The sequence below is a fragment of the Argiope bruennichi genome, chromosome 10 (genome assembly GCF_947563725.1).
Source record: "Argiope bruennichi chromosome 10, qqArgBrue1.1, whole genome shotgun sequence".
Taxonomy (NCBI): domain Eukaryota; kingdom Metazoa; phylum Arthropoda; class Arachnida; order Araneae; family Araneidae; genus Argiope; species Argiope bruennichi.
The window spans coordinates 108,340,890-108,364,327 of record NC_079160.1 but is presented as its reverse complement, the minus strand read 5'-3'; the positions used below and the strand labels follow the sequence as shown (position 1 = coordinate 108,364,327).

General features: G+C 31.5%; 1 protein-coding gene across 1 annotated transcript in view; it reads left to right on the top strand.

The window, feature by feature from the left end:
- The window catches only part of LOC129987712 (probable inactive tRNA-specific adenosine deaminase-like protein 3), a 50,301-nt gene that overhangs the window by 15,779 nt on the left and 11,084 nt on the right, over nucleotides 1-23,438 (top strand). The window contains exons 2-5 of the mRNA XM_056095660.1: nucleotides 13,519-13,617; nucleotides 15,499-15,553; nucleotides 19,423-19,487; nucleotides 21,033-21,243. Of these exons, the coding sequence (XP_055951635.1) occupies nucleotides 13,519-13,617; nucleotides 15,499-15,553; nucleotides 19,423-19,487; nucleotides 21,033-21,243 (430 nt within the window). The remainder of the gene's footprint in view (nucleotides 1-13,518; nucleotides 13,618-15,498; nucleotides 15,554-19,422; nucleotides 19,488-21,032; nucleotides 21,244-23,438) is intronic.

The window sequence follows — 23,438 nt, the reverse complement described above, 5'->3', positions numbered from 1 at the left end:
TTCACTTCTCCCACCTCCAACATCTGAATATGGTCTCGTAGACGTAGACTATATTTTGTTTACCCTTTGAAGCCAAATAAATATCACATTCCCTGCCTAAAATCTAAGGTCTAAACCATGATTCTCCCTGCTTTACCGCCACATGAGTTCCTAACTCGCGATCAAGTTCACTATATAGTTTATCAGAAACTATCAATTGACATAACGATTTAAAATCCTCAACTGCTCTCAAGCTGCAGTAATATTCGAAATTAGCACTCAATCGAGATGAGTATTGCACAGAATTCTCTGTTGGAAATTTTTTCGAGTTGCGAAACTGATCCAAACATTCCTGGGGGGGTGGGTTGAAATTCCTTCAAAACAATAGCTTTAAGTTTATCGTAATTCGCAACGTCTTCCTCAGTTACATAAACCAATAAATTTGAAATAATTTCTCCTAACATATTTAATAAGATCTCCACTTTCAAACCGTCTGGCACGCTTTTGGTTTTAAACGCTTTTTCTAACGACTGGAAAAACAAATTAAAGGACTTTGCTCTAGTAGGTACAGGAATGGTCAACGTTTTGATACTTTTAGTCAAATTCTCAACACTTTGATTTGATGCATCCAAATCACTTTGGCCTGAAACATTCAACCCATTTTGCAACTCCAACTGTCTTTCTAATTGCGCCAATTTTACCCGTTCCATTTCTAACCTCCTTACTTCATTTTCTTTTATCTCATTTTCCTTTTCCTTCTTTAATTTTTTATCCTCAATTATATTATCAATTACGCCCTGTACAAAATCTGGTTCTTTCTTAAATACATCGCTCTTTTCGATTAATTTTTTCAAATCCATTAATTCTAGGTCCTCCGTAACATCCAAACCAATCTCCTCCGCAACTAACCTCAACTTGTCCTTCCTCAAATTACCAAACGACATTTTCTGCACTTATTACACAAAAATATTATCAATCAAATCGCTAAAATCTAACCGACAACAGACGCTCAAAATATCACCATATAAATTTGACCAGTAACCTCTAAAAAACACAATTAAAATTCACAAACCAATACAACAAATTATACCACGACAAGCTCAAAACTCAAATGCAAACAACCGAAAAAACACCACACTCAGCACATCCCACTTCTGACACCAAAAAATTTGCAATTAAGTTATAAGAAACCAAACCAAAACTCACTCCAATAACTACCGATTGAAGAACAGGAAACACCATTTCCTCTAACGGTTTTTATTTTAGTCATCACTGATACACACACACATACTCGAATGATACATTTCTAAAAATCGGGATTATTTGGGAGGCGACGCAGCCCCCCCTTTCGGAAAAAGAATTCTTAATATTGCTATCTTTGGGAAGAATCGTGTATTATTCAGAGCTTTTCCGGATGCCTGGCTTCATCGTTCACCCGTATTGGTTTCATCAACTGCATTTAACACCTCTTCCACCTATTTGTATTTCTTTTTATGTTAAATCCGTCTTCTTTACTTCATTATTTTGCATTTGCTTTAATCATTGTCTTACTATAAAATAGATTTTTAATATTTATATCGTCACATTTTATGTTGTTTTAACTATTTACGTTCGCTTTTAAAATCATGTTATTTTAAAAGTCTCGTTTTCATTTTATCGTATGCTTGGCGCAGTATAGCCAGTTATGGCTCTTGCGCCAGTAAATTAAACAAACAATAACAACAACTTCTCGTTCACCCGACAAATTCCTGTAATTTTTGGTTGTGGGGAACCTGAAAAGACCGTGTTTTTGGATGAGGAATTAGAATTTTACTTCAATTGAAAGCCATCATTACTCGCCATGTTGCTGAAATCCCCTGAGACTTTCTTCGCACTACCATTAAACACGCTATAATGCGCTTTCAACATGTAATTGTACATGTTGAGCACATTCTGTAATTGAATAAATTTTAATGATTCTGACAGATTTTTTGTCCTTCTTGAAGCGCCAGAATTCCCCCTGATAGCAAAAATTTCAGCTTTTTTTTTTTATTGCTGAAATTTTTTAGACATGGTCCATATAACCTATATGTCAAGTTTCATCAAAACCCGATAGACAGAACGGATTCTTGAAGTGTCCCCTTTAATTATAAACTCCCAGTATTGTATTAAAACCTAAAAATTTTTAAAGCATGTTTAAATTATTTTTTTATGAGCATTTATCCTAAAACGCATTTTTATATTATCTTACTTGTGATTAATAATATATATTGTTACAAAATTTTTCTTCTACAAATTCCGTCAATCAATCGTAATAACACAGCGCATTTTATCGCTAGTTCAGCAGCTTGCTTGCTGTCTAATCCTCTAGTTCTGTTACTTGTCGGCAACTCCAACCACTCTCCACAAGAATTCTGACGATACACACGACTTCTCCGTAGCTTCAGAGTGCCTGTCTTTTATAATTCCGGGAGGTGGGGCTAGTATCTTCCAGACCAATCAAGGCGTATCTGAGTGTATCTTGGTTCCTACTGGATGGATCGTGAAACTTCTCGAACTTTCCAGTATCATCCATATAGTCGCCAAACTCGCCACATTCGTCTCCAAGCTCAGCACGCACAGAACAGATCTTACAACGGTTTTACCGGTTTTTCCCACGATGACACTATTCGTGCCGGGTAGCAAAATTACAGATTTGTAACAATATATTGATAAACTACTGCTTTTCAATCTCTTTTTTCTACTTGAAATTGTAATTTACATTAATAGTTTTAAGTAATAATAAGCTATTCTTCAAATTTTACTAAAATTCGGAGTACACACTTAAATTTTAAAAAATCAAACTAATAATAAATTGTAATTGTTTGATATTCAATTTTTTTTTAATGATGGAAAGTTGTAGATTTTAAACTGTGGACATTAATAAAATTAGCATATTGAAAGTTTAAAGGATATTGATTTTTTTTTCTGTGAATTATGGGATTTGATATTTAATTAATCAGAACTAACAAAGCTATAGCATTTCATATAAATGGAAGCTGAAGTTTCATAATGTATTTAGGAAAAAATTTCCTTGATAAATTAAGGAACCATTTAAACTTCTAAATGAAAGAACACTCATTTGTGATATGTTTAGCAAAATATTTTTTACACTTTGTCATTCTCATCCTAAACTTTGTGATGCATGCAATAAAAAAAAAATCAGAAATCACATTTAAATAATCTTTATTATAATTTGTACAAAAGAAAAACCATGTACTTGTGATATTTGTGTTAAGAATTTTCTCAATATGACAATTTAACTTCACATTATATATATGATAAAAAGAATTCGTGTATTATATATGGTAAAGAATTTTCAGAAAATTAATCTGAGTCAGCATTATAGAACTTATACAAATGAAAAATCTTAATTTTGCAATGTATGTATTGGCGATTTATCTCAATAAAGTTATTTAAAGAAACATTTTTGTACTCAATGAAAAAATTACATCTACCAAAGAATACTGAAAAGAATTTTTTTTTTCCCCCTCACAAGAATGATTTAAACAAACTTTCATGCTCATATAAATAATATATCCTTTTTGTAAAATATACAACAGGATTTTGCTGATTTGAATTTCATCTAAAAGTATTAAAATTCATTTCAAAATTCTTTCTGAAGAGATTGCCATTTCATTTAATCTAGAGTGAATAATGACTTAATTTTTTTTTTTTTTTTTTTTTGTGATTGTTAGAATAACGGTTGATTGATGGATTAACTTCTTATGGCTTTTGCATTGCCTATAAACACTTTGACTCTGTTTACGGTTGTAAGAGGTTAGTTGAATGTTTTTATCAGTGGAGATATTAATGATAGTTTTAGTTGAAAATCCGCATATAGTACAACCATTTCCTTTTTACATTCTCATATACTTAGTATAGAGAAAGTATAGTAATCGTCAAAAAATTCAAACTCTAGTTTTTGATGAATCTCCACGTTTTACTCCCTGAGTACGAAAAGCACATTTTAAGAAAATGTCCATCTGTCTGTCAGTCTCTCTGTTACCAAGATAACTCAAATACGCTTTTAGCTAATGAAATTTGGTATACAGTCTTTACACCAAATTTGCATATTTCTGTCATAATTTGAGTAAAATATGTTCAGAGGAAGTCTGTCTTTCCAAATGCAAGTTAAGATGATAATTCCAAAACAAAGAGAGCTAGATAGATTAAATTCGGTACACAGATTTAATATCTGTAATGTAGACACCTGTCAAATTTTGAGCTAAATCCAACTACGGGTTGACTGTCTGTCGGTCCGTACTTTCAGAAACATGTAAACGTGATAATACAAATGCAGTGACTTAAATGTATCAAATTTGGTATGGGATTCTGTCACTGCAGGTGCAATTTTGTGTCTTTTATTTATTTATTAATGTCTTTTATTAATTAATTAATTTTTTGTTTTTGTTTTAGTCGGTTGTGAAAATCGTGTCTAAAGCAGAAATTTGGATTTTGGATACTATTCACGCATGCCAGAGATTCATCGCCAAATAACTCGTCAAGAATGACACAATAAAGTCAGCAAAAGTGCTAAATTCACGCCAAAAAGATATTATTTAGTAACAATTTTACTCCATTGCTTTGAAAGGCGTTCTGTGGCACGATAAGTTATTAGAGTGCATACGAGAAAATTGGGGGGGGGGTGCACTCCCATTAGTTCGTATAGTGAATCCTAAGTTTCATATATACCTGTAAAACTAAAATGCTTTTTTTATTTATAATTTTTTTTAAATTTATGAATGCTTGTTATGATTTAAAAGTATAAGGTTACCACCTTATATGATATTTTTCAAAACTGTCATTCCTTAGGAGAGGGGGAACCGTCACAGATATTTTTGGTTTCGTACATATATATATACGCCATTTTGAAATGTTATTTGAACAACAAATTTCCTGACAATGATATGAGCTGCAAAAGAGGGAGTGAAAGTGTACAAATTTCGCAAGAATCCGAGAGGTTAACACATATTAAAGTTTAGAACAAACTTCATTGCTTTATTAACACTTTAAGGACCACTCACACAACATATTTGTAATAGCCGAAACAACTGTTAGTGTCCGCTCGCATAATATATGCTCGTTGCTACCGTTGTGTTTTATGTGTTTGTACGCATTAAATTATTTCGTGAATTTAATAAAATTTTAAAAATTAATTCTTCAAATATATTTCTGGCCCTTGACAATATTTGACTGTGTCGGCCATTAAAGTGTGAGATAAAATACAGAATTCTAATACAGCTCCTGTTGTTTAATTTTAAATTAGTATTATTAAATTGTTCAAATATGAATTTGCTTAAATTTATTATTCAGGATAAAGAAAGTTTTGTAATTTGTTGTTTTTGCATTGATGGGTATACCCGATTATTAAAAATTTTTTAGAGATTTTTTTCATTAAAAGTAAATTTATAGAACATCGAAATGATGAAGCATATTTTCCTTTATAACAGTGTCTTGGAAAAGTTTTTTTAAAGTTATATATTCCATATTATAGTATTTTTATCTTCAAAACTTAAATTTTTCTGTTATTGGCAGCTGACAATAGTTTGGTCAATATATATTGTACTATATTTAGAAATTTATTCTATATTATTTCTGTATAATTATTTTGAAATTGATAAATATTCCATATTTTTTTAGATATATTTTCTTTAAATTTTTATTTCTTTATTTTTCAACATAGTAATCCTTATAAAAAAAAAATCTGAAATTTAAAATTGCACGGTAATCATCAGAGTGTACTCCTTTAAGCACAGACTATGCCAGCAACGTAGAAAAAGATGTAATTAGATGTGCTGCAACAAATTCCAAAATGTAAATGCAAGATCAGGATATTTATTTTACAGTTTTCAGTTACTCATTCTCATATTACTCATAATTCGAATAATTAATTGTTCTTTTTAATGATATTTTCCGTTAAAATACAAAGAGGTAAGAATTAAAATAACCTTTCTCTGAGCTCTGTATACAGTGAACTAGTTAGTGTAAAGGCTCCAGAATTGTTGAGCATACTGTTCGAGGAGTGGGAAAAAGGATTACGTGGGAAAAAAATAGTTTTAGAAACACCGGTAGATGGCGCTGTACAACAGAAATATATTGAAAAGACACAAAATGCACATTTGTAACACATTTTATTCAACCGTATCAAACATTCAATTTTAAGAATCTTATCGATGCAAGGGAAGCTGCTCAATATGATTCCCTTCTTCAAAGTGCAAAATCTGCATTCTGTGGACAGCTTTTTTCAACTGTGGATCGTAATGGGTCGAATGCGATGCTTCTCACAGGCAGAGTGATACTGTTTTTCAAATCTGCCAGGGCTTTCAGACGTCGTCGATAAACAAGATTTTTTAACTATCTCGCAGCCAAAAATCACATTGATTAAGATCTGGAGAGCGAGATGGCCAGGTTGTCGGAAACACACGACTCATTACTCTATCATTAGTAAAATGTTGCCGAAGAAACTGTTGTACACAGAATCCAGTGTATGGAAGCGTTCCATTTTGCTTAAAGGTAATTGAATCGACATTGAAAAAAAAAATCACCTTTTTTCAATTTTTTTAAAGTTTTGTCATTGAACTGATATATTTAAGTTTCATATATTTTTTTTTCCATTTTTTTATGGAAAAAAAATTTAAAATATATTATTATTTTACAGCGTTGTTCAAAAGAGTCATCGCGGACGTAGTCACATATCTTATATTGAATAGAGAGTACACCTATAAATAACGTTTTTCTAAGTTGCAATATGCGCATATCATATTTCCCAAAACTGAACATTTTCTCCGTTCATCAGTTTTCTACTCTGATTAAAACCAAAAAAATTATTTACAGAAACTTTAGAAACGGCTTCAGTTTAAAGAAAATAATAAAAAATATCTTTGAGAATTATATTTTTAAATTATTAAAATTATAGATAAAGAATTCATTAAAACACTATCATATATAATATTTAGCGTAAAATTTAAATTTATTCCTTTGCAAAAATTAATATTATGCCGGATTTACACTCAAACAGGTATAAGACGGCCAGTAGGCAGCGCATGCACAAAAAGGCTTTTCGGTCGATGGCAAATAATTGTGCGATCGGACAAGAACATGTTACTGCATCGTATTTTTTCTTACTGCTCATGCATTTAAAGAAATTGGCGATTTTTTTTTTTGGCGTGAAAAAATTGATCATTTATCATAGATTAATTCCGACATTTTTTGCTCTTTTTTTTTCTGATGCCAGACTGTTCTTTTTTTTTTTTTTTTTCCCCTATAATTTTCCAAATTTAAGTATGTTAACCTTTTTTTTTATTATTATTTTACCATGTTTCTTTGTGTAAATATCCATCATTTTAATACGATACGCAGTAAAAAAAAAAAAAAAAAAAATCAAGGACGCTAAAAAGGGCATTTATAGCTATAATTCCGACATTTTTTGCTCTTTTTTTTTCTGATGCCAGACTGTTTTTTTTTTTTTTCCCTATAATTTTCCAAATTTAAGTATGTTAACCTTTTTTTTTATTATTATTTTACCATGTTTCTTTGTGTAAATATCCATCATTTTAATACGATACGCAGTAAAAAAAAAAATCAAGGACGCTAAAAAGGGCATTTATAGCTATAATTCCGACATTTTTGCTCTTTGTTTCTTCTGATGCGAGGCTGTTCTTTTTTTTTATTTGCCATTTTTTTTCTATAATTTTCCAAATTGAAGTATGTTAACCTTTTTTTTTATTATTATTTTACCATGTTTCTTTGTGTAAATATCCATCATTTTAATACGATATGCAGTGAAAAAGAAAAAAAAAAAAATTCAAGGAGGCTAAAAAGGACATTTATAGCTAAACATGGAATGCCTGAATCTATCTTATGAAATTGTGGCAAACATAAATCAGTCCCTTTCTGCGCAAGCGCTGCCTACTGGCCGTCTTATAACTGGCTGAGTGTAAAACCGGCATTAGAAAAGGATGTAATGTTTATCGTTTGTGTATTTATGCTTTTGAATTTAATAAATTTAAATGATTTTAAAAAAGCTTGCCTTTGCCACAAACAGGAAAAGAAAAGAAAAGAAAACTGCGGAAATCAGAGACTGCATTCGATTTCAGTGGATTTCATTGAATTCATAATTTTATGAATTTATATTTAGATTCAACAATGGTTTTTTCTTGAAATAGGTTGTTCCGAAATTTTTGTGGAAAAATTTACTCATTAAAAGATTTGATTTAAAAAAATTCATTGGCAATTCACTTCCAAAATGCTACATCACTTAACTGTTTCTAAGTGGCATTTTCCTTTACAGATAGTTCCGCGAGTTCGCAAATTGTACAGACTAAGTCTATGACAAAGGATACCGACGTGCTCTTATTGGTTTAAGCCTTGGCATTTTTTTGGCAATGTTTTGCCAAAAAAATGCCATACCGAAATATATTTTTATAAAAATAAATAAAATTTGTGAATTTATACCCGCCTCCCTATTTTTTACTGTTTACATGTAATATTAATCTGGAACACATATACAGCAGAAAAGATCAAATCCTGAAACCTAAATTCAGGAAATATAAAAATTTTAATTTATTAAAAATATTTTTTGTGTGTGTTTCTTCTTAATATTATTTTGATATAACTAAAAAAATTAGCTACGAAATCACATATTTCGTTAAAGCTTACATATTTATACGTTTTGGCCATTACGTAATCATCTCCTCATATGTAGTTGATGGGAAAGTAACAAACGTTCAGCAACAAGTTTCAATGACTGTATAAATTATCTATGGACGATTACAATACTTTCTCAATACTACATATTTAAGAAAGTAAAAATATATTGATTTTTATGGACGTTGGCACTCTGTTTAATACATTTTGCTCCATAATAATTATTATCTTGAGTTTTTTAAATTTTATAATAATTGGAATTATGTTTTAAGTAGCAAAGTTAGTAGTTAAGTTATGTAAAGAAGTAATAAGAGTTCTAAACATATCATTACATCAATTAAATCAAAGAACCTTTAGGTTGTCTTCTCTTAAAATTGCTTTTCTTTTAAGTTAAAATTTAATCTCTTGAAATTATCTATATCAACTTACGAACTTATTTTTCACATGGCCAGATGTACGTTGCCTAATTCTAGATCTAGAATTCAAATTTTACTTGCATGTGAGAAACGGTGAGACAAGAATGTCCATTAATCAGAAATCTTTCATATCAATTAATTAATTTCTATTGAAATAAAAAATATTAAATATAAGAATTCAAAATCCGCACCGCATAAGATTATAAGCATTTTCCTTTTAACACACAGACAAAATATACTCTGAGGAATATAGCGGATAATATACGCATAAGACAAAAAAAAAAAAAAAAAAAAAAAAGATTTGTCTGAAAATCTACTTAATAAGGTCTATCAATAACTTCGTTTTCACAGTATCATGTGGGTGACGGTCGTCGTCAGATCATCTTGAACATCGCTGGAGAGAAATCTTCTGGATCTTCTAATTTCGTCATACGTATCGATTTCTTTAAAGTCAGCATTTTTTGCTTTTGTCCGTATGACGTCAATCCTCCTTATGACGTATTCCTTCTTATGAAACGTTAGGTTTGTCCTCAACAGCTTCCATGTAGGCTTAAAATAGAACTTAAATTTATCGTCTACTTTCTGTAAGTTATATGCAAAAATAGAAAAGTACAATAAAGCATGGATATTTTGACATAAAATCTCCCTTTTCCTATATTTTTTTTGTGAAAATCGTCATCTTAATCTAGTAGAAGATTGCATAAGTATTTTAAAATACCTTTGTTGGAAAAAACAAATTGTTCCGAGCTTATTTATACCGATAGAATATGTAGGGAAAAAAAATCGTTCCCATATCGCTACATCGGGGAAAAGGTCTAATTTAGGGAGAAATAGATCGAGGGAAAAAGTAATAAAATTAATATATACTTTCTGCTACCCGCATGATGATTTAAAAAATCGTAGAAAGTAGCAAAATTCAATTATTTTCTATTAATTTAAAAATTATTTATTGTAGTATGGATTATTAAATACTCAACTTTGTAAGAGTAATAAAATTTATATTATAAAAGCGGGCTATAATTTACAATTACATATTCCCTGCAAAATAAACAAAAATATGCTTGGCATTTTTTTCAGTATATTCAGTTCCTAAATATAATCATAATTTTCTTGCGTCATCTGGTCATTGAATTAGAATGGCTTGATAGATATGCAGGGCAAAAGAACATTATTTACTTTCTTAGTTTATGGTAACTTATTGCAAAACTAAACTTAAAATAACAATATTGCTACTGATAAATCAATTCGAACTTCGGAGGGAAAGTGTAAGGTAAAAAATTTAAAAGACTGAATAACAAATAACGACTTTTTATTCAATATAATATGCAAGTAACAAAAAAAAAAAAAAGACAGGAGAACTCAAAACAGTACTTGCAGTAAACAGCAGCAAATCTGTAATAAACAATTGTAAGACCACAAAGCCCCCAGAGAGAATCCCGCCTGTCTGCTGACAGAGAAAGACATTTAAATTTGAGACACAGGAGAAGAAGTGAATGAACAAACGTTCCTGATATTTGGTCCGAAAAGGAGTAGACCGTTCTGAATTTCGATCCATGTGTGGATTACAGATATGATGTCTCGGTTTCAATAGGAACAATGTCTATAGTCTGTCCATATTGTTTAGCTTTAGGAGCAGCTTTGATATACAGTCATTTTCTCCAAAAACTAATTTATCGCCTAACTTTAGCAAAATGGCCGAATGTGGCGAGAACGGCAGCAATAGGGTAACGGTAGCAAAAACGCCACCGAAAAATTGTCAACCTCGCAAGGCGCAAAATGACTGTATATCAAAGCTTAGCCCAGCTTTAAAATGGAAAGATGGATCAAAAGGCATGTGTTGTTTACAAGGGACAATTGAAACCATTTTAACAGTCTAAATATGGAAAAGCATTGATATACAGTCATTTTTACCCAAAAATAGTTTATCGCCAAATTTTAGCAAAATGGCCGAATGTAGCGCGAACAAAGTATTTCCAAAGCAAAAGCATTTCCAATCTAAAGGTTCCGAGGAACGCTGCAGCAAATTAATGGAAATATAGAAAAAAAAAGTAAATAAATTCAGTAAAATTGTATGCATGGAAAAAATTTAATCAAAAATAATGAAAGTAAGCAGAAGAAGTATGTGCAGGAGCAAAAAAATCAAGAGAAATAGACAGTAAAGATCGAAATACAGTAGCATACAGTAACATAAAAAAAAAAAAAAAAAAAATGGCGGCCATGTAACTCCAAACAAAGCGCCACCGAAAAATTGCCACCCTCACAATGCGCCACATGACTGTATATCAAAGCTTAGCCCTAAATATTTCTGAATACGTTCTATAAAAAATTGTTTTGTAGTTATTTTTGATGATTTCTAAATATCTTTTTGATCCCGCATGACATTTCCATGTCATATAGGGTAGACTCAAATCTAAAGCTAATTTTTCCTCTTAGATGTTATGCAATGGGCAACGCTGTGCGGGTACTGCTAGTTTTTTTATATAAACAGTTTTAAATATAATATGAAAAAATGCAAATACCGGGTGTCCCATAAATTTGTAAATACTTTAAAAATTCATAAAAATTGAAGGAATGAGTATATTTTAATGCGATTTGCGAAACTATTATTCTCATGAAGGGAAATTTTTTTCATACAAAAAAAAAGAAATTGTTTAAAAATTTGTCGATAGAGGGCGCTAAACACATGCAAAACATACAATTCTAAGGGAAAAATACTTTTATTTGCATGCAAGCAATTGTTTACATGCGTATCACACCAGTACTACAGTGCTTATTCTATGTGTCCGCCATCACCACAAATAACAGTTTAAAAGCGGGAGACAACACTGGTAACTGCATCATACAGCATATCCGGATGAATGCATGAGATTTCGTGGCGAATGGCTTCCTTTAACTGCACTAACGAAGTTGGCCTATGGCGGTACACCCGAGACTTAAGGTAACCCCATAGCCAAAAATCAAGGGGTGTTAAATCTGGTTAGCGTGGGGGCCATTCATGTGTAAAGTGGCGGCTGATTATCCGTTCTTCAGTAAAAGTTCTTCTCAAAAATGCCTTTACTTCGGTGTCGATGTGAGGAGGTGCCCCGTCTTGCATGAATGTCACTGTGTCAAGGTAACATTTCCAAGTAACTTGTTCCATTAACTGAACATGTCTTCCATCCTGCTTTTTTACAGGGCTTTCTAAAGAAAAAAGGGCCTACAATAATGGATGCAGTGAAACCACATCAAACAGTAACCCGTGGTGAATGCAGGGGCTTCTCAGTGTAAGCATGTGGATTCTCATGTGCCCATATTCTACAGTTATGGGTATTAACTGCTCCATGCAAAGCAAAATGAGTCTCATCTGTCCACAATAGTTTCAGCAGCCATCGCGGATCATCTTCAATTTTCGCCAAAGCCCAATTTGAGAATTCCAATCTCTTAGCTGTATCATTTGGTAAGAGCTGATGTAGCGATTGCAATTTGTATGGGTACAATTGCAATACACCATGAAGGATACGGTACACCGAAGTCTTTGGTATACCAGTTATTCGTGCCACTTCTCGTGCGCTACTGACTGCACTTGTAGACTGTTCCCTTAGCGTGTCCATTTGCGAAGAGACATCGGGGGTACGGACTGTTGATAAACGAGGTGCACCACTGCGTGGCCGATGACACAAACTTCCAGTTTCTTCGAAAAAGTGTATTAGGGAAACAAGTCCAGCAGGAATGATCGGACCTGAACCTTTCTTCAATCTTTGCTGGGTCCTAAACTTTCGTAAGGCTTCAGCCGCCGATTCGTTGCTGACATAAAACAACTTTACCAATAGTGCTTTATCCACCAGTGTCAACATCTTAATACAAACCTTATGCAAACCTTTAGAAATGATGTGTCAATCGCTCACTCTGCCTTTCATAAGACTTTAATTTGCATATTTCGACTGATTTGCTTATGTGCAGCGCACTCTATTGACAAATTTTTGAATTTTTTTTTTTCTGTATCAAAAAAAAATCCCCCTTCATGAGAATAATAGTTTCGCAAACCGCATTCAAATATACCCAGTCCTTCAATTTTTATGAATTTTTAAAGTATTTACAAATTTATGGGACACCCGGCATATCGATTTTACTAGTAGCATCCTTTGTTATAATCTATTTTGTTTTGCATATAATGCATAGTCCTTAACAAAGACTATTTTCACCTCCTTTACGCATTGCCATTTGAATAGATTTTTACAATTTCGTAAATTGCCATGGAAGCTGAAAGTTTAATTGGATCTTTTAAATACTTATGCTAAAAAATTACTTAAAAATATATCAGTAGCTTTAGTCTGAGTTGGTTTCTAAATATATCTGATATTTAGATGCCGTAAAATATTTGTTTGAATTTAATTTTTTCTAACAGCTAAAATCTTTTTTATTTTTAATTCAAATAAACTAAGTTTTTTTCTATACAAATTTTCTCTTTTATTTCCAGATCAGAGAAAGAAAATACGGTTGGAATCTCAAGATTCTGAAAATATCCCAAGAATTTTTCCTGTACTAGGAGATGAATATTTTGCCCCTGTCGTAAGAGGTATTGTTAAAAAAATTATTTTAAACTTTTATTGTATCGAGATATAAAATTATTTTACTTTTGGCATTATCTTTGACAACATTAGTGAAGCCAAGCTTTCTTGCTAAACCATCAGAAATTAAATTATTTTTACTATGAGTATCTTTTTTTAAACCCACATTATGCAAAATAGATTATTTTGCATAATTACATTTAACATTTTGCAAAATAGATTATTCGATTGTGTGTGTGTGTGTTGTGCGTCTGTGTATAAAGATATTTCTTGATCTAATTTAAATCTTAATTAATTTTCAAATTTTCATCATAATTTTGCCCATATTAACTTCATTCTAAAACGGTCTATTTCCTGATCTATTTCCTACTCTTTTCTTTAATTAACTAAATACGCGCTCTATAAAACCGTTTACTCCAGTATTTTCCCACGCTCCAAGCAAAGGGATAAAAATCTTTAATGTTTGCAACATTCTTTTAAAGATATCTAAATTTCCCTTTCCTAATATGACACGTGTCGAAAAAATCTATATCAAAATCTCATAGTAAAACCAGTGAAGGGGAAATTTTGCTCTTCTGCTCTTGTGTCACGATGTAAACGAACGTCAGTTTCATCATCACTTCTTGTATATAATATTCTTCCAAGATGGAATGAATTGAAGTAAAAAAATTATAAAGTTTCTTCAAATTTGAAATTTTTGAATATTTAACTTCGATTTATTTCATCACGGAAGGCATGATTTATGTACAATGAATAAGCGGTAAGAGATGCGTGAGTCTACGTCGTGACACAGAGCAGAAGAGGCCAACATTTTTCCCTTCAGTGATTTTACTATGAGATTTTGATAGAGATTTCTTTGGCATGTGTAGATTTAGGATAGGGAATAGATATCTTTCAAAGGAAGTTGTAGGCATTAAAGATGTTTATCCCTTCACACGGAGTGTAAGAAAATCCTGAGACCAGGCAGTTTTATAAAGCGCGCGTAGAATTAATATTTAAAAAAATGAAAATTGGATCTGAAAATAAGAAAACATTTTAGAATGAAGTTAATATGGGCTAAAATTTATGAACACTCTTCTTTTTTTTTTTTTTTTTTTTTTTTTTTTTTTCCTATCTTTATTCTTTAACTTAACTAATACTGAGCTCTCAAGATGTTACAAAAGAACTCTGATATTAAGTATTTCATATACTTGCAATGCTTTTCATGCTTACAATGCTTACATGTTTTCAATATTTATTTATTGTTATAAATATTTAAAAAGTGTTCCTGTCATGTTTTTCTCATTACGGAAAGAAACATTTACAAAGATTCTTAATAGATGCTGAATGGATACCAGGGAAATAGCATACCACCTTGACGAGCCACAAAAATTAATGTTCCAGAAAACGCACGAATTATGGCCCTCTCTCAGTTGTCTGTACTAACAACCAAGATCTGGAGATTCTTCTGTAGAAATTCTATGTGATAGGACTCCTCATCAGTAGATTAAATTAGCGAAGGCGCTTACATGAAAAATGATTCTCTCATGGGAAAAGTGATCGCATTGCACTCAATTTTCCTGATGAGGTGACGCAGAGCGCTGTTGTATTGTTATTTAATTAGCGATTTGCTACCTGCTTTCGTGTTATTAGTTTCTGTGAGTTCTACTTTTTTGCACATACCTCGGATATGTTTTTAATACTTGTGTTTCATGTTTTATTCTTGAAAAAAAAGCGTCGTTTTAATTATCCAGTATTTGTCTTCGTTTGCCGTCAGGTCTACTTAATGAAATCTGTATCAATATTTATTTATTTCATGATTATAAATATTTCAGTTGGATCTGTTTCTATGTTTGCGTGTTTTTTTGTTTGTTTATTTATTTTAAACTTTTTAAAAAATTTTCTTTTAGAGAAAATGTTTGTCGGCAAAATAAACATAAAGAAGGAGACATCACGTTTAATTAAGTAAGTACGCTTTTCTCCTTCACTTATGTTCATTCTAAAGTTTAAATCAACGTTAATATGCCCCTTCACATCGCCAAGGTGCCAAGACGCTGAAGTAAAAAATCTGGATGGTTGACAAAGTAAGTAATGCTATGAATAGAGCTGCTAGAACTGCTCCGCTTTCATGTTTAGATTATCATGTTGGGGACAAACTCAAAAGATACATTGGATTTCAATCCATTTTTGTAATAATAGAGCTAAAAACTCAAAAAATCGTCAAAAAAATTCGAACTAAGCAAGGGCAAGTGAATACCACAGCTAAAGAAACGTAAATATCGAGTTAGATAAAATTTCATGCATTGTTTTTGCATAAGAAGTTACTGGCCCATATCAAATTTTAACCTAATTCCGTAGGAGGTTTGATCATTTGTCGATCTGTACATTTGCATGAAAACGCGATAACTCCAAAATGTAATGTCTTAGATAAATTAGATTTAATCTATACTTATAATAAAGCTCAATGTGTGTGTGTGTGTGTGTGTGTGTGTGTGTGTGTGTGTGTGTGTGTGTGTGTGTGTGTGTGTGTGTGTGTGTGTGTGTTGGCACTCAACAGACCAGACCGTTTGACTTACAGCTACCAAATTTGGTACATGTATACCTTGGAAGTCGGCAATGTGCACCTCGCGGCCCTTTTTTTGAATTTTTATTTAGAATTTTAATTATTAATTAAAAACTAACTTTCCCGCCAAAAAAAATCTTCATTTCCCCACCACCAAATGAGTAAGGCTTCAGTTTTTTCCCCACGCTAATGAGGTTAGGCTTAACATGTTTTCGACTGATTATTTCAAACGATTCTGTTTATTTTCTTAATGATTGAGGCATTTAAAATTAAACATTGTTAATTAATAGATCTTTCAGATTCATTCTGAAGTACTTTTGAAATAAAATAAGACAGAATAAAAGAAATTAAATATTTCTAATCTGCATACCGTTACCCCAACTGGCGTAGAAAATTCACGCATGCGCATTGCGTTCTGATTGTTGACAACTATTTTCAACGGATTCAGACTTGATTTAAATTATTTTTAGGTTAGTTGTGTGCTTTTGTAATGAAATTGTATATATATATATATATATATATATATATATATATATATATATATATATATATATATATATATATATAGTTTTAAGTACATCGTTTTTTAAGTAATTTTTTTAAACCTGTTTTCGACCGATTATTTTAAACGATTCTGTTTATTTTCTTAGTGTTTCATGCATTCAAAACTAAACATTGTTAATTAATCGATCTGCTCATGATGAATCCGAGAAAATTTTGTTGAAGAATTCTTGAGATATTACATAAATTAAGAAAGATATTCTTTAGTGCCCATAAAGTTTAAATGTTCAGTGACTCTGTTTTCAGTAATCACATTATTGAAAAAAATTACTTTGTTTCAGTAAAAAACATTATTATATTAATTGCAGTTTAATCATTTCCACTTTAATTTAAAGCATAAATTCTACGGGAGCTAACAGAAAATTAGAGAGATACATATTACGTTCTGGCTGACGGCCTTTATAATATTATGAGTGAATTATATGACTATCAAAATTTGAAGTTTTGAAATATTGTAATGAAGAAGCTATTAAAATCGAAGTTACATAAAATATTTAATTATTAAAATTTTAACGAGGATTAAAATTGGCGAACCGGCTGGTCACCAAAGGCGGTTCATATGTAATAATATCATTAAAATTGAAGCCTGGTATCAAATTCCAGTTTCAATTGGGTCGACAAAAAAGGTGTTTGAAATGCATCCTAGGTTTTTTTCCCTTTACTACGAAGCACAAAAAGTTCATATACGAGACTGAAAATAACTATTTGGACACTGATGGCTTTTATGGCCTTACCCAAGGTGCCTAAGTTTTATACTAGCCGCCTTTCGCGACCAGTTTATTTGTGTGGAATTTTGAAAAAAGGGGTCCCATAATATGCACTGCCTGGGGCCGCTAAATACCTAATTCTGCTTTTGCATAAAAGTATATTTCAGTTTTAACGAATTATTATCTATATTATTGAACAACTTTTGTACTGAAAAAATTTCCTTCCACTACAATCCCATAAAAGTTAGAGACTCTGAAAAGTTATTTCCTACCCTTAAATGGTCTTTTAATTGAAGAAATGCATCATGTTGGAAAGGTCTTGTCCGTTGTATTCACTTTCACCTTCTTTCATGCTTTCAGCTTCACTCCTCATGGCATTCAGTGTAAAACAGGATAGTGTTCTTTAAGACATTATAAAGAATATAAGAAAGATAAGTGTTGTATAGGAAAACAGTGGCAGTGATAAGAAATTTTCTTTTCTTCCTATCTCTGGAGAAAGGGAATCTGTGCCGGCGTCCTGGCATAAGGGTAGCGCGTCTTCCCCATGATCTGGACGTCCCGGGTTCGAGTCCCGGTTTGGGCATGGTCGTACTTCCTATTCTATGTGTGAGCTGTGTAAACGTGCCCTCCTGTAAAAAGGTGTTGTGCAAGCGAATGAGTGATGCATGAGTAGTCAAGTCGTACTCTTGGCCCAAGTTGGCTCTACGATACCAAGAGGCGCCCCTTAGGCTTAAATCGGCTGTCTTCGAACAGCTGGCTTGTCCTTGGCAAGTGCCATAAGAAACAACAACAAGGGAGTTTGTGTTCATCTTCTGATTTTTCTTACTTTTTTTTTTTTTATCTACGAAGCTGGAAAGTTGGATATGAAAATAAATTCTCTTTACCACACTTCTATTTAAAGTATGCTCATTTTTCACCCTTATCCTTATGTTTTATTTATAAATTATTGCTAATTCAGTAAAATGATTTGCACTACCCTGGTGCATAATTCTAATATATTGGAAATACGCAGGTGTTATTAAATGTTAATGACATAGCTTTGAACTAAATTATAAATCTTAAAACTAACTAGCGTTAATGGTTTCTCTTAAAAATTGTAAAACTTCAATATGTTCACGAATGCTGAAATTTTTATTTTTTAAGCCTCGTACATGAAAATTTTGTGTTTCGTTGTGTAGTGGAATAGTATGCATTTTGGACGTTTTTACATCGACCCATTGAAGCCAAATTTTTGTATTGAGAAAAAACACAAATATCAAATTTCATTTATTTATATTTCAGTGTTTTTGAGTTAATGCGTTTACATTCTTGCAAAACTATAAGCTGACAGACGATCAATCTCTTGACAAACCCCTTGGTTCGAAATTTGATCAGTATCTATACTTTAAGTGCTATATTTATGTACCAAACTTTATCCATCTAGCTCTTGCCGTTTGGTAGTCATCGCGTTATCTTGTATTCCAACAGTTGGATAAACAGACTTCTTCTCATTGGATTCCGTTCAAAATTTGATAGCAATTTGCACATTTGGTGCAAAGATTACATACCAAATTTCGAATTCATTTAGTTCGAACCGTTTTTAGGGCTATCATATTTACAGGTACATAAAACAAACAACCATAATTCCAAAAATGTATTTTTTTGGCTCTAGAAAGTTTGAAACATAGAAAAATTTCGTGTTCAAAGTTTTTTACTATTACAAAACTCTATCTTTATATAGTTTATAAGAAAGTAAAAAGATTATTTGAATAGAATTTCAGATTACAATTTGATTAATAGCCCCTAAAAGACTTTAAATCTTAATAAAATAGAAACTATCAATTTATTTTCAAGTTTCTGTTGGAATAACATAGGGTAGTGCCAACATTGGAGGTTGGATTATACTAACAGACTTGTAGCATGTTAACTTTGTTTCACCACTCTAGTTTGGTACATATTTGAAAAATAATTAACGCATTTTTATTCGGTTTTCTTGATTTAATATGCATACTTTTTTTTTTCAGAGAATTGTCATCTCATTGGCCTGTTGGAAACCATTTAAAAAGAGTTCGATGGACCGAACAAAAAGGTAGAAATTTCATTATAATTTATGTTGCTTTTAATTAATTTCGGAATAACAGTATTTTTATATTGTTTAAATTTATAAAAAAAATGTTTAAAGTAGCAAATATTTTGGTCTATTTTGTAAAAACAAATTTATAATTAGATTTTTTTTTTTACGTATTGATATATATAATCACTGCTAAGAATTTTATTTAAATGAATTTTAAAAATATCTTAGTTATATATTTTTGTCTCTTAAGTCACCAGCATTATGTTGATCAATTGCAGATAAGTAACGTATTCTACCATTGACGTTGACAAAAAAAAAAAAAAAAAAAAAACTATTATAGAATGCTATCTGTATGTATTTTGAAATTAATATTTACATCCAAACAGAAGAAGTACCCAGCATGCACATTAATTAAATTTATAACATGATAGTCACTCTTAATCATGGGCCGATCTCCCACAAGCTTGATCCGCGCATGCATATCAGTGATCCATACGTCTATACTGGTTTGTTATTTAATTCATTGAATAAAAGTTTATATCTGATTAGTATTTTATTCCTACTAGTAATTAAACTTCTAAAATTAAGTACTTGTCATTACAACTTTGGTGATATTTCTTTCGATATGTTTATCAAAGGGAAATTTTCAAACTATTGAGACTAATATTTACATCCAGATAGAAGAGGTACCCAGCAATACACAGTTAATAAATATATAGATCAAGTAAATCACTGCTTTATCAAAATATTGAATTATATTTTATCCAATGATATTTATAACTAAGCAGTTTAGCTGTTAAATTCATAGTTAAGATTTCATTATTAAAATTTATAAATACCTTTGATTATTTCTTGTCTGAAAATTACCTTTTGATAAACATATCAAAAGAACTATCTCCAAATTTATAATGAATTATATATTAATTTTGGAAACTTAGTACTAATAGGAATAAAATACTGATCAGATATAAGCTTTTATTCAATCAGTCAAATAACAATGATTCATAGCAAAATTTATACGAGATGAGCTCAAGTAATTGTAAGAAAGCTGCAGAGGTATAATGGATCTGTTATACTTTATCAGTACTGCTTATTATTACTGATTTTTGCAAATCATTTATTGTGTAATATTTTTCATACACTTATGTATTTTTTGATGACAATACACTATTTTAATGTTTTCAGAACTTAATTATCAATTGATCATTAATTAAATTAAATATGGAACCTGATCTGCAGCATCATCTGGTCTTGAGTTTGAGACCCAATAAGATTAAAAAGTATCAAATAAAAATATAAGATTAAAAAAAAGTATAAAATGTTCTGTTTAATGTTATAATAATAATAAAAAAAAATTATCAGATATTTTTAAAAATTGTTTTCAATTGAATTTATTAGAATTGAGTTTCAATTTAATATTTATTTATATTTTTAATTTATATGATCTCATATCCGCTAAACTAACTTTACTAGTTACGGTCAAACCAGGATTTTTTTTCAAGAATTTTTTTATCTGTATCTTGTATTGAATTATTATTTTCATATATATTTACTTGTCAGATATTTTTGAAATACTGATTCGGCCTGTTGGAGAAGATGAATCCCTACATCTCAGTTCTATATCGTCCATTCTGAAACGGACGGACATCAACACAACTGGGTTGATGGATTCTGTGATCGTTCGAGAGGTCCCTAAATATCCAGTATTAACTCACCAACAATACAAAGAGGCTAAAGAATATTGGCCCGTACAATTCAGAGAAGATAAAAAGTATGCAATTTTTTATTCTTTTTATTTTTGAAATCCATATTTATAAAAAAAAGATATATACAGTCAAACTTCACTTAACGATCACTTCACATAATGAGCTTTCTAAAATGTAAAATAAATAAATTAAATTAACGAGCGATGTTTCGCATAAAGAGTGACGAGGAGATATCGGGACGTCACATACAGGATATTGTCTGTTTTCCTTGGTTTGTGTTTAGCGCTTAGTCTGTGTTTAACTCTGTGATAATTTCATTTTTTTACAAGTTAGAACTTGTAAAATATTTAATAACTGAATTGTAAAATATTTAGTTGACTAAATCGTCAAAAATAAATAGATAAATATTTAAAAAAATAAAAAATAAAGGCATAAGACATGAGCATAAGACACGTCGTGACTTAACATTATGAGAAGGTAATATTTCAATAATATAAGAGCAAAAGTGCAAGTGAATTAATACTGGAAATTACAATATTTCGATTTAAACAGACAAGAAAAAAATTACAATCAAACCTCACTTAGCAAGCATCTCTTATAACAAGTGATTCTGCAATATTTCGTTGAAGGAATGGCAAAGAGACACCGTGACGTTACATGCCTGAATGGCCCGTATCTGTCTGTGTCGAGTTCTTGTTTGAAGAGAACCCTTATATCTATTTGGAAAAAGTTTTGGCCAGATAGCGCTGCCGAATGAGATTCCAAGGGGTTTCAGCAATTGCTTGTGGACCTTAAGAACGAGACTGTGTCGATGGCCAAAGTTACGGGGTTAAAGATAAACAGTAAGGCCATAGAAGAGCTTGGGATTGAATAGCCAGAATTACGGGTGAACTTATAGATCAACATTCTTGTCACAGCAAAAGAACTGCAGTGGAGATTTGGTCAGGAGAGGTGAAAATAATAAACTCAACAAAGCAACATGGCCTGTATCAGTCTGTATTGAGTATTTGCCCTTATATCTACCTGGAAAATGTTTCGACCAGATAGAGTTGGAAATAAGGAAGATGCTAGAAGCATGGGAAATTATACTAACATAAGTTGAGAAACGAAGCCCTGTGACTAGCGGTAGAGCTTCACGCTCCCAACGCACAGGTCTGAGGTTCGATTTTCGGGCTGGGCAAGGTCGACTCAGCCTTTCCGCCACTTCAATGGGTCGATAAGCCGAAAACCAAGCATGCTTGGAAAAAAAAAAAAAAAAAACTGGGGGTTCCGCGTTAGACTTGACTACCTAACCGGGACATATGCCTTGTGCCATCAGGGCCTTCTGTCAAGATAGCAGATATGGGCATTGTAGACCTTCGCCCACATGGGTTGTCCTGGCACTGAGTTTAGGGAAGAAGGGCTTAAGCTTTCAAAAAAAAAAAACAACAAATAATTATTATTCTAAAGAAATTTGCTTTACATTTCTTTAATAATGTACTGACTTTTGAAGAATTTTTAAAAAATAGTTTGCTTTTTTACGAAAAATTGTAAAAAATTGAAACTAATATTTCGGCATCCGGCATTCTAATTCCGTTATTTATTTATTTTTTATAAAAAAATTCTGTGATTATTCGAACATTTTTTTTTTTCTGTAATTTAGAACAAGAATTTTTGTCCAATATGCGTGTGACCATTGAGTCCGAAAAAGACATTATTGTTATTACATTTATTTGTCTAGCTATGAACACATTAACTCAAAAATGTTTTTAGCTAGGTGAAGAAAATTTGGTATGGGTTCTTTACACCAAATTTGTAATTTTCTATCAAATTTTGAATGAAATCCATCTTTGGGAGATATATTTGACTGTCGAAAATCAAATGAATACGATAACTACAAAATGCAACAATCTAGATTGAGTACATGAATTGTACACATTTTTCATGTATTGTGTACATGAATCTTTCTATTGGAGACAGTTCCATAACATCATAGTGCAATTAAAAACGTAATTTTGTAGTTTTCATCTATCGTCTAATGATGATGATGTCGTGTCCGCGTTACCACGGAAAGGGGGTGCTGTAGCTTGTGAGGGTAAAGACCCCTGAGCACCCGAGGACAGAAGTCTGACTTTTAGCTCATGAAACTCATACAAATTCGCTTGCACAATCCCTTTTTACAGGGGGGCACATTCACACACCTCACAGATAGAACACAGATGAAGAACAACCATGCACGAACCGGGATTCGAACCCAGGACGCCCAGATCACGAGGCAGAC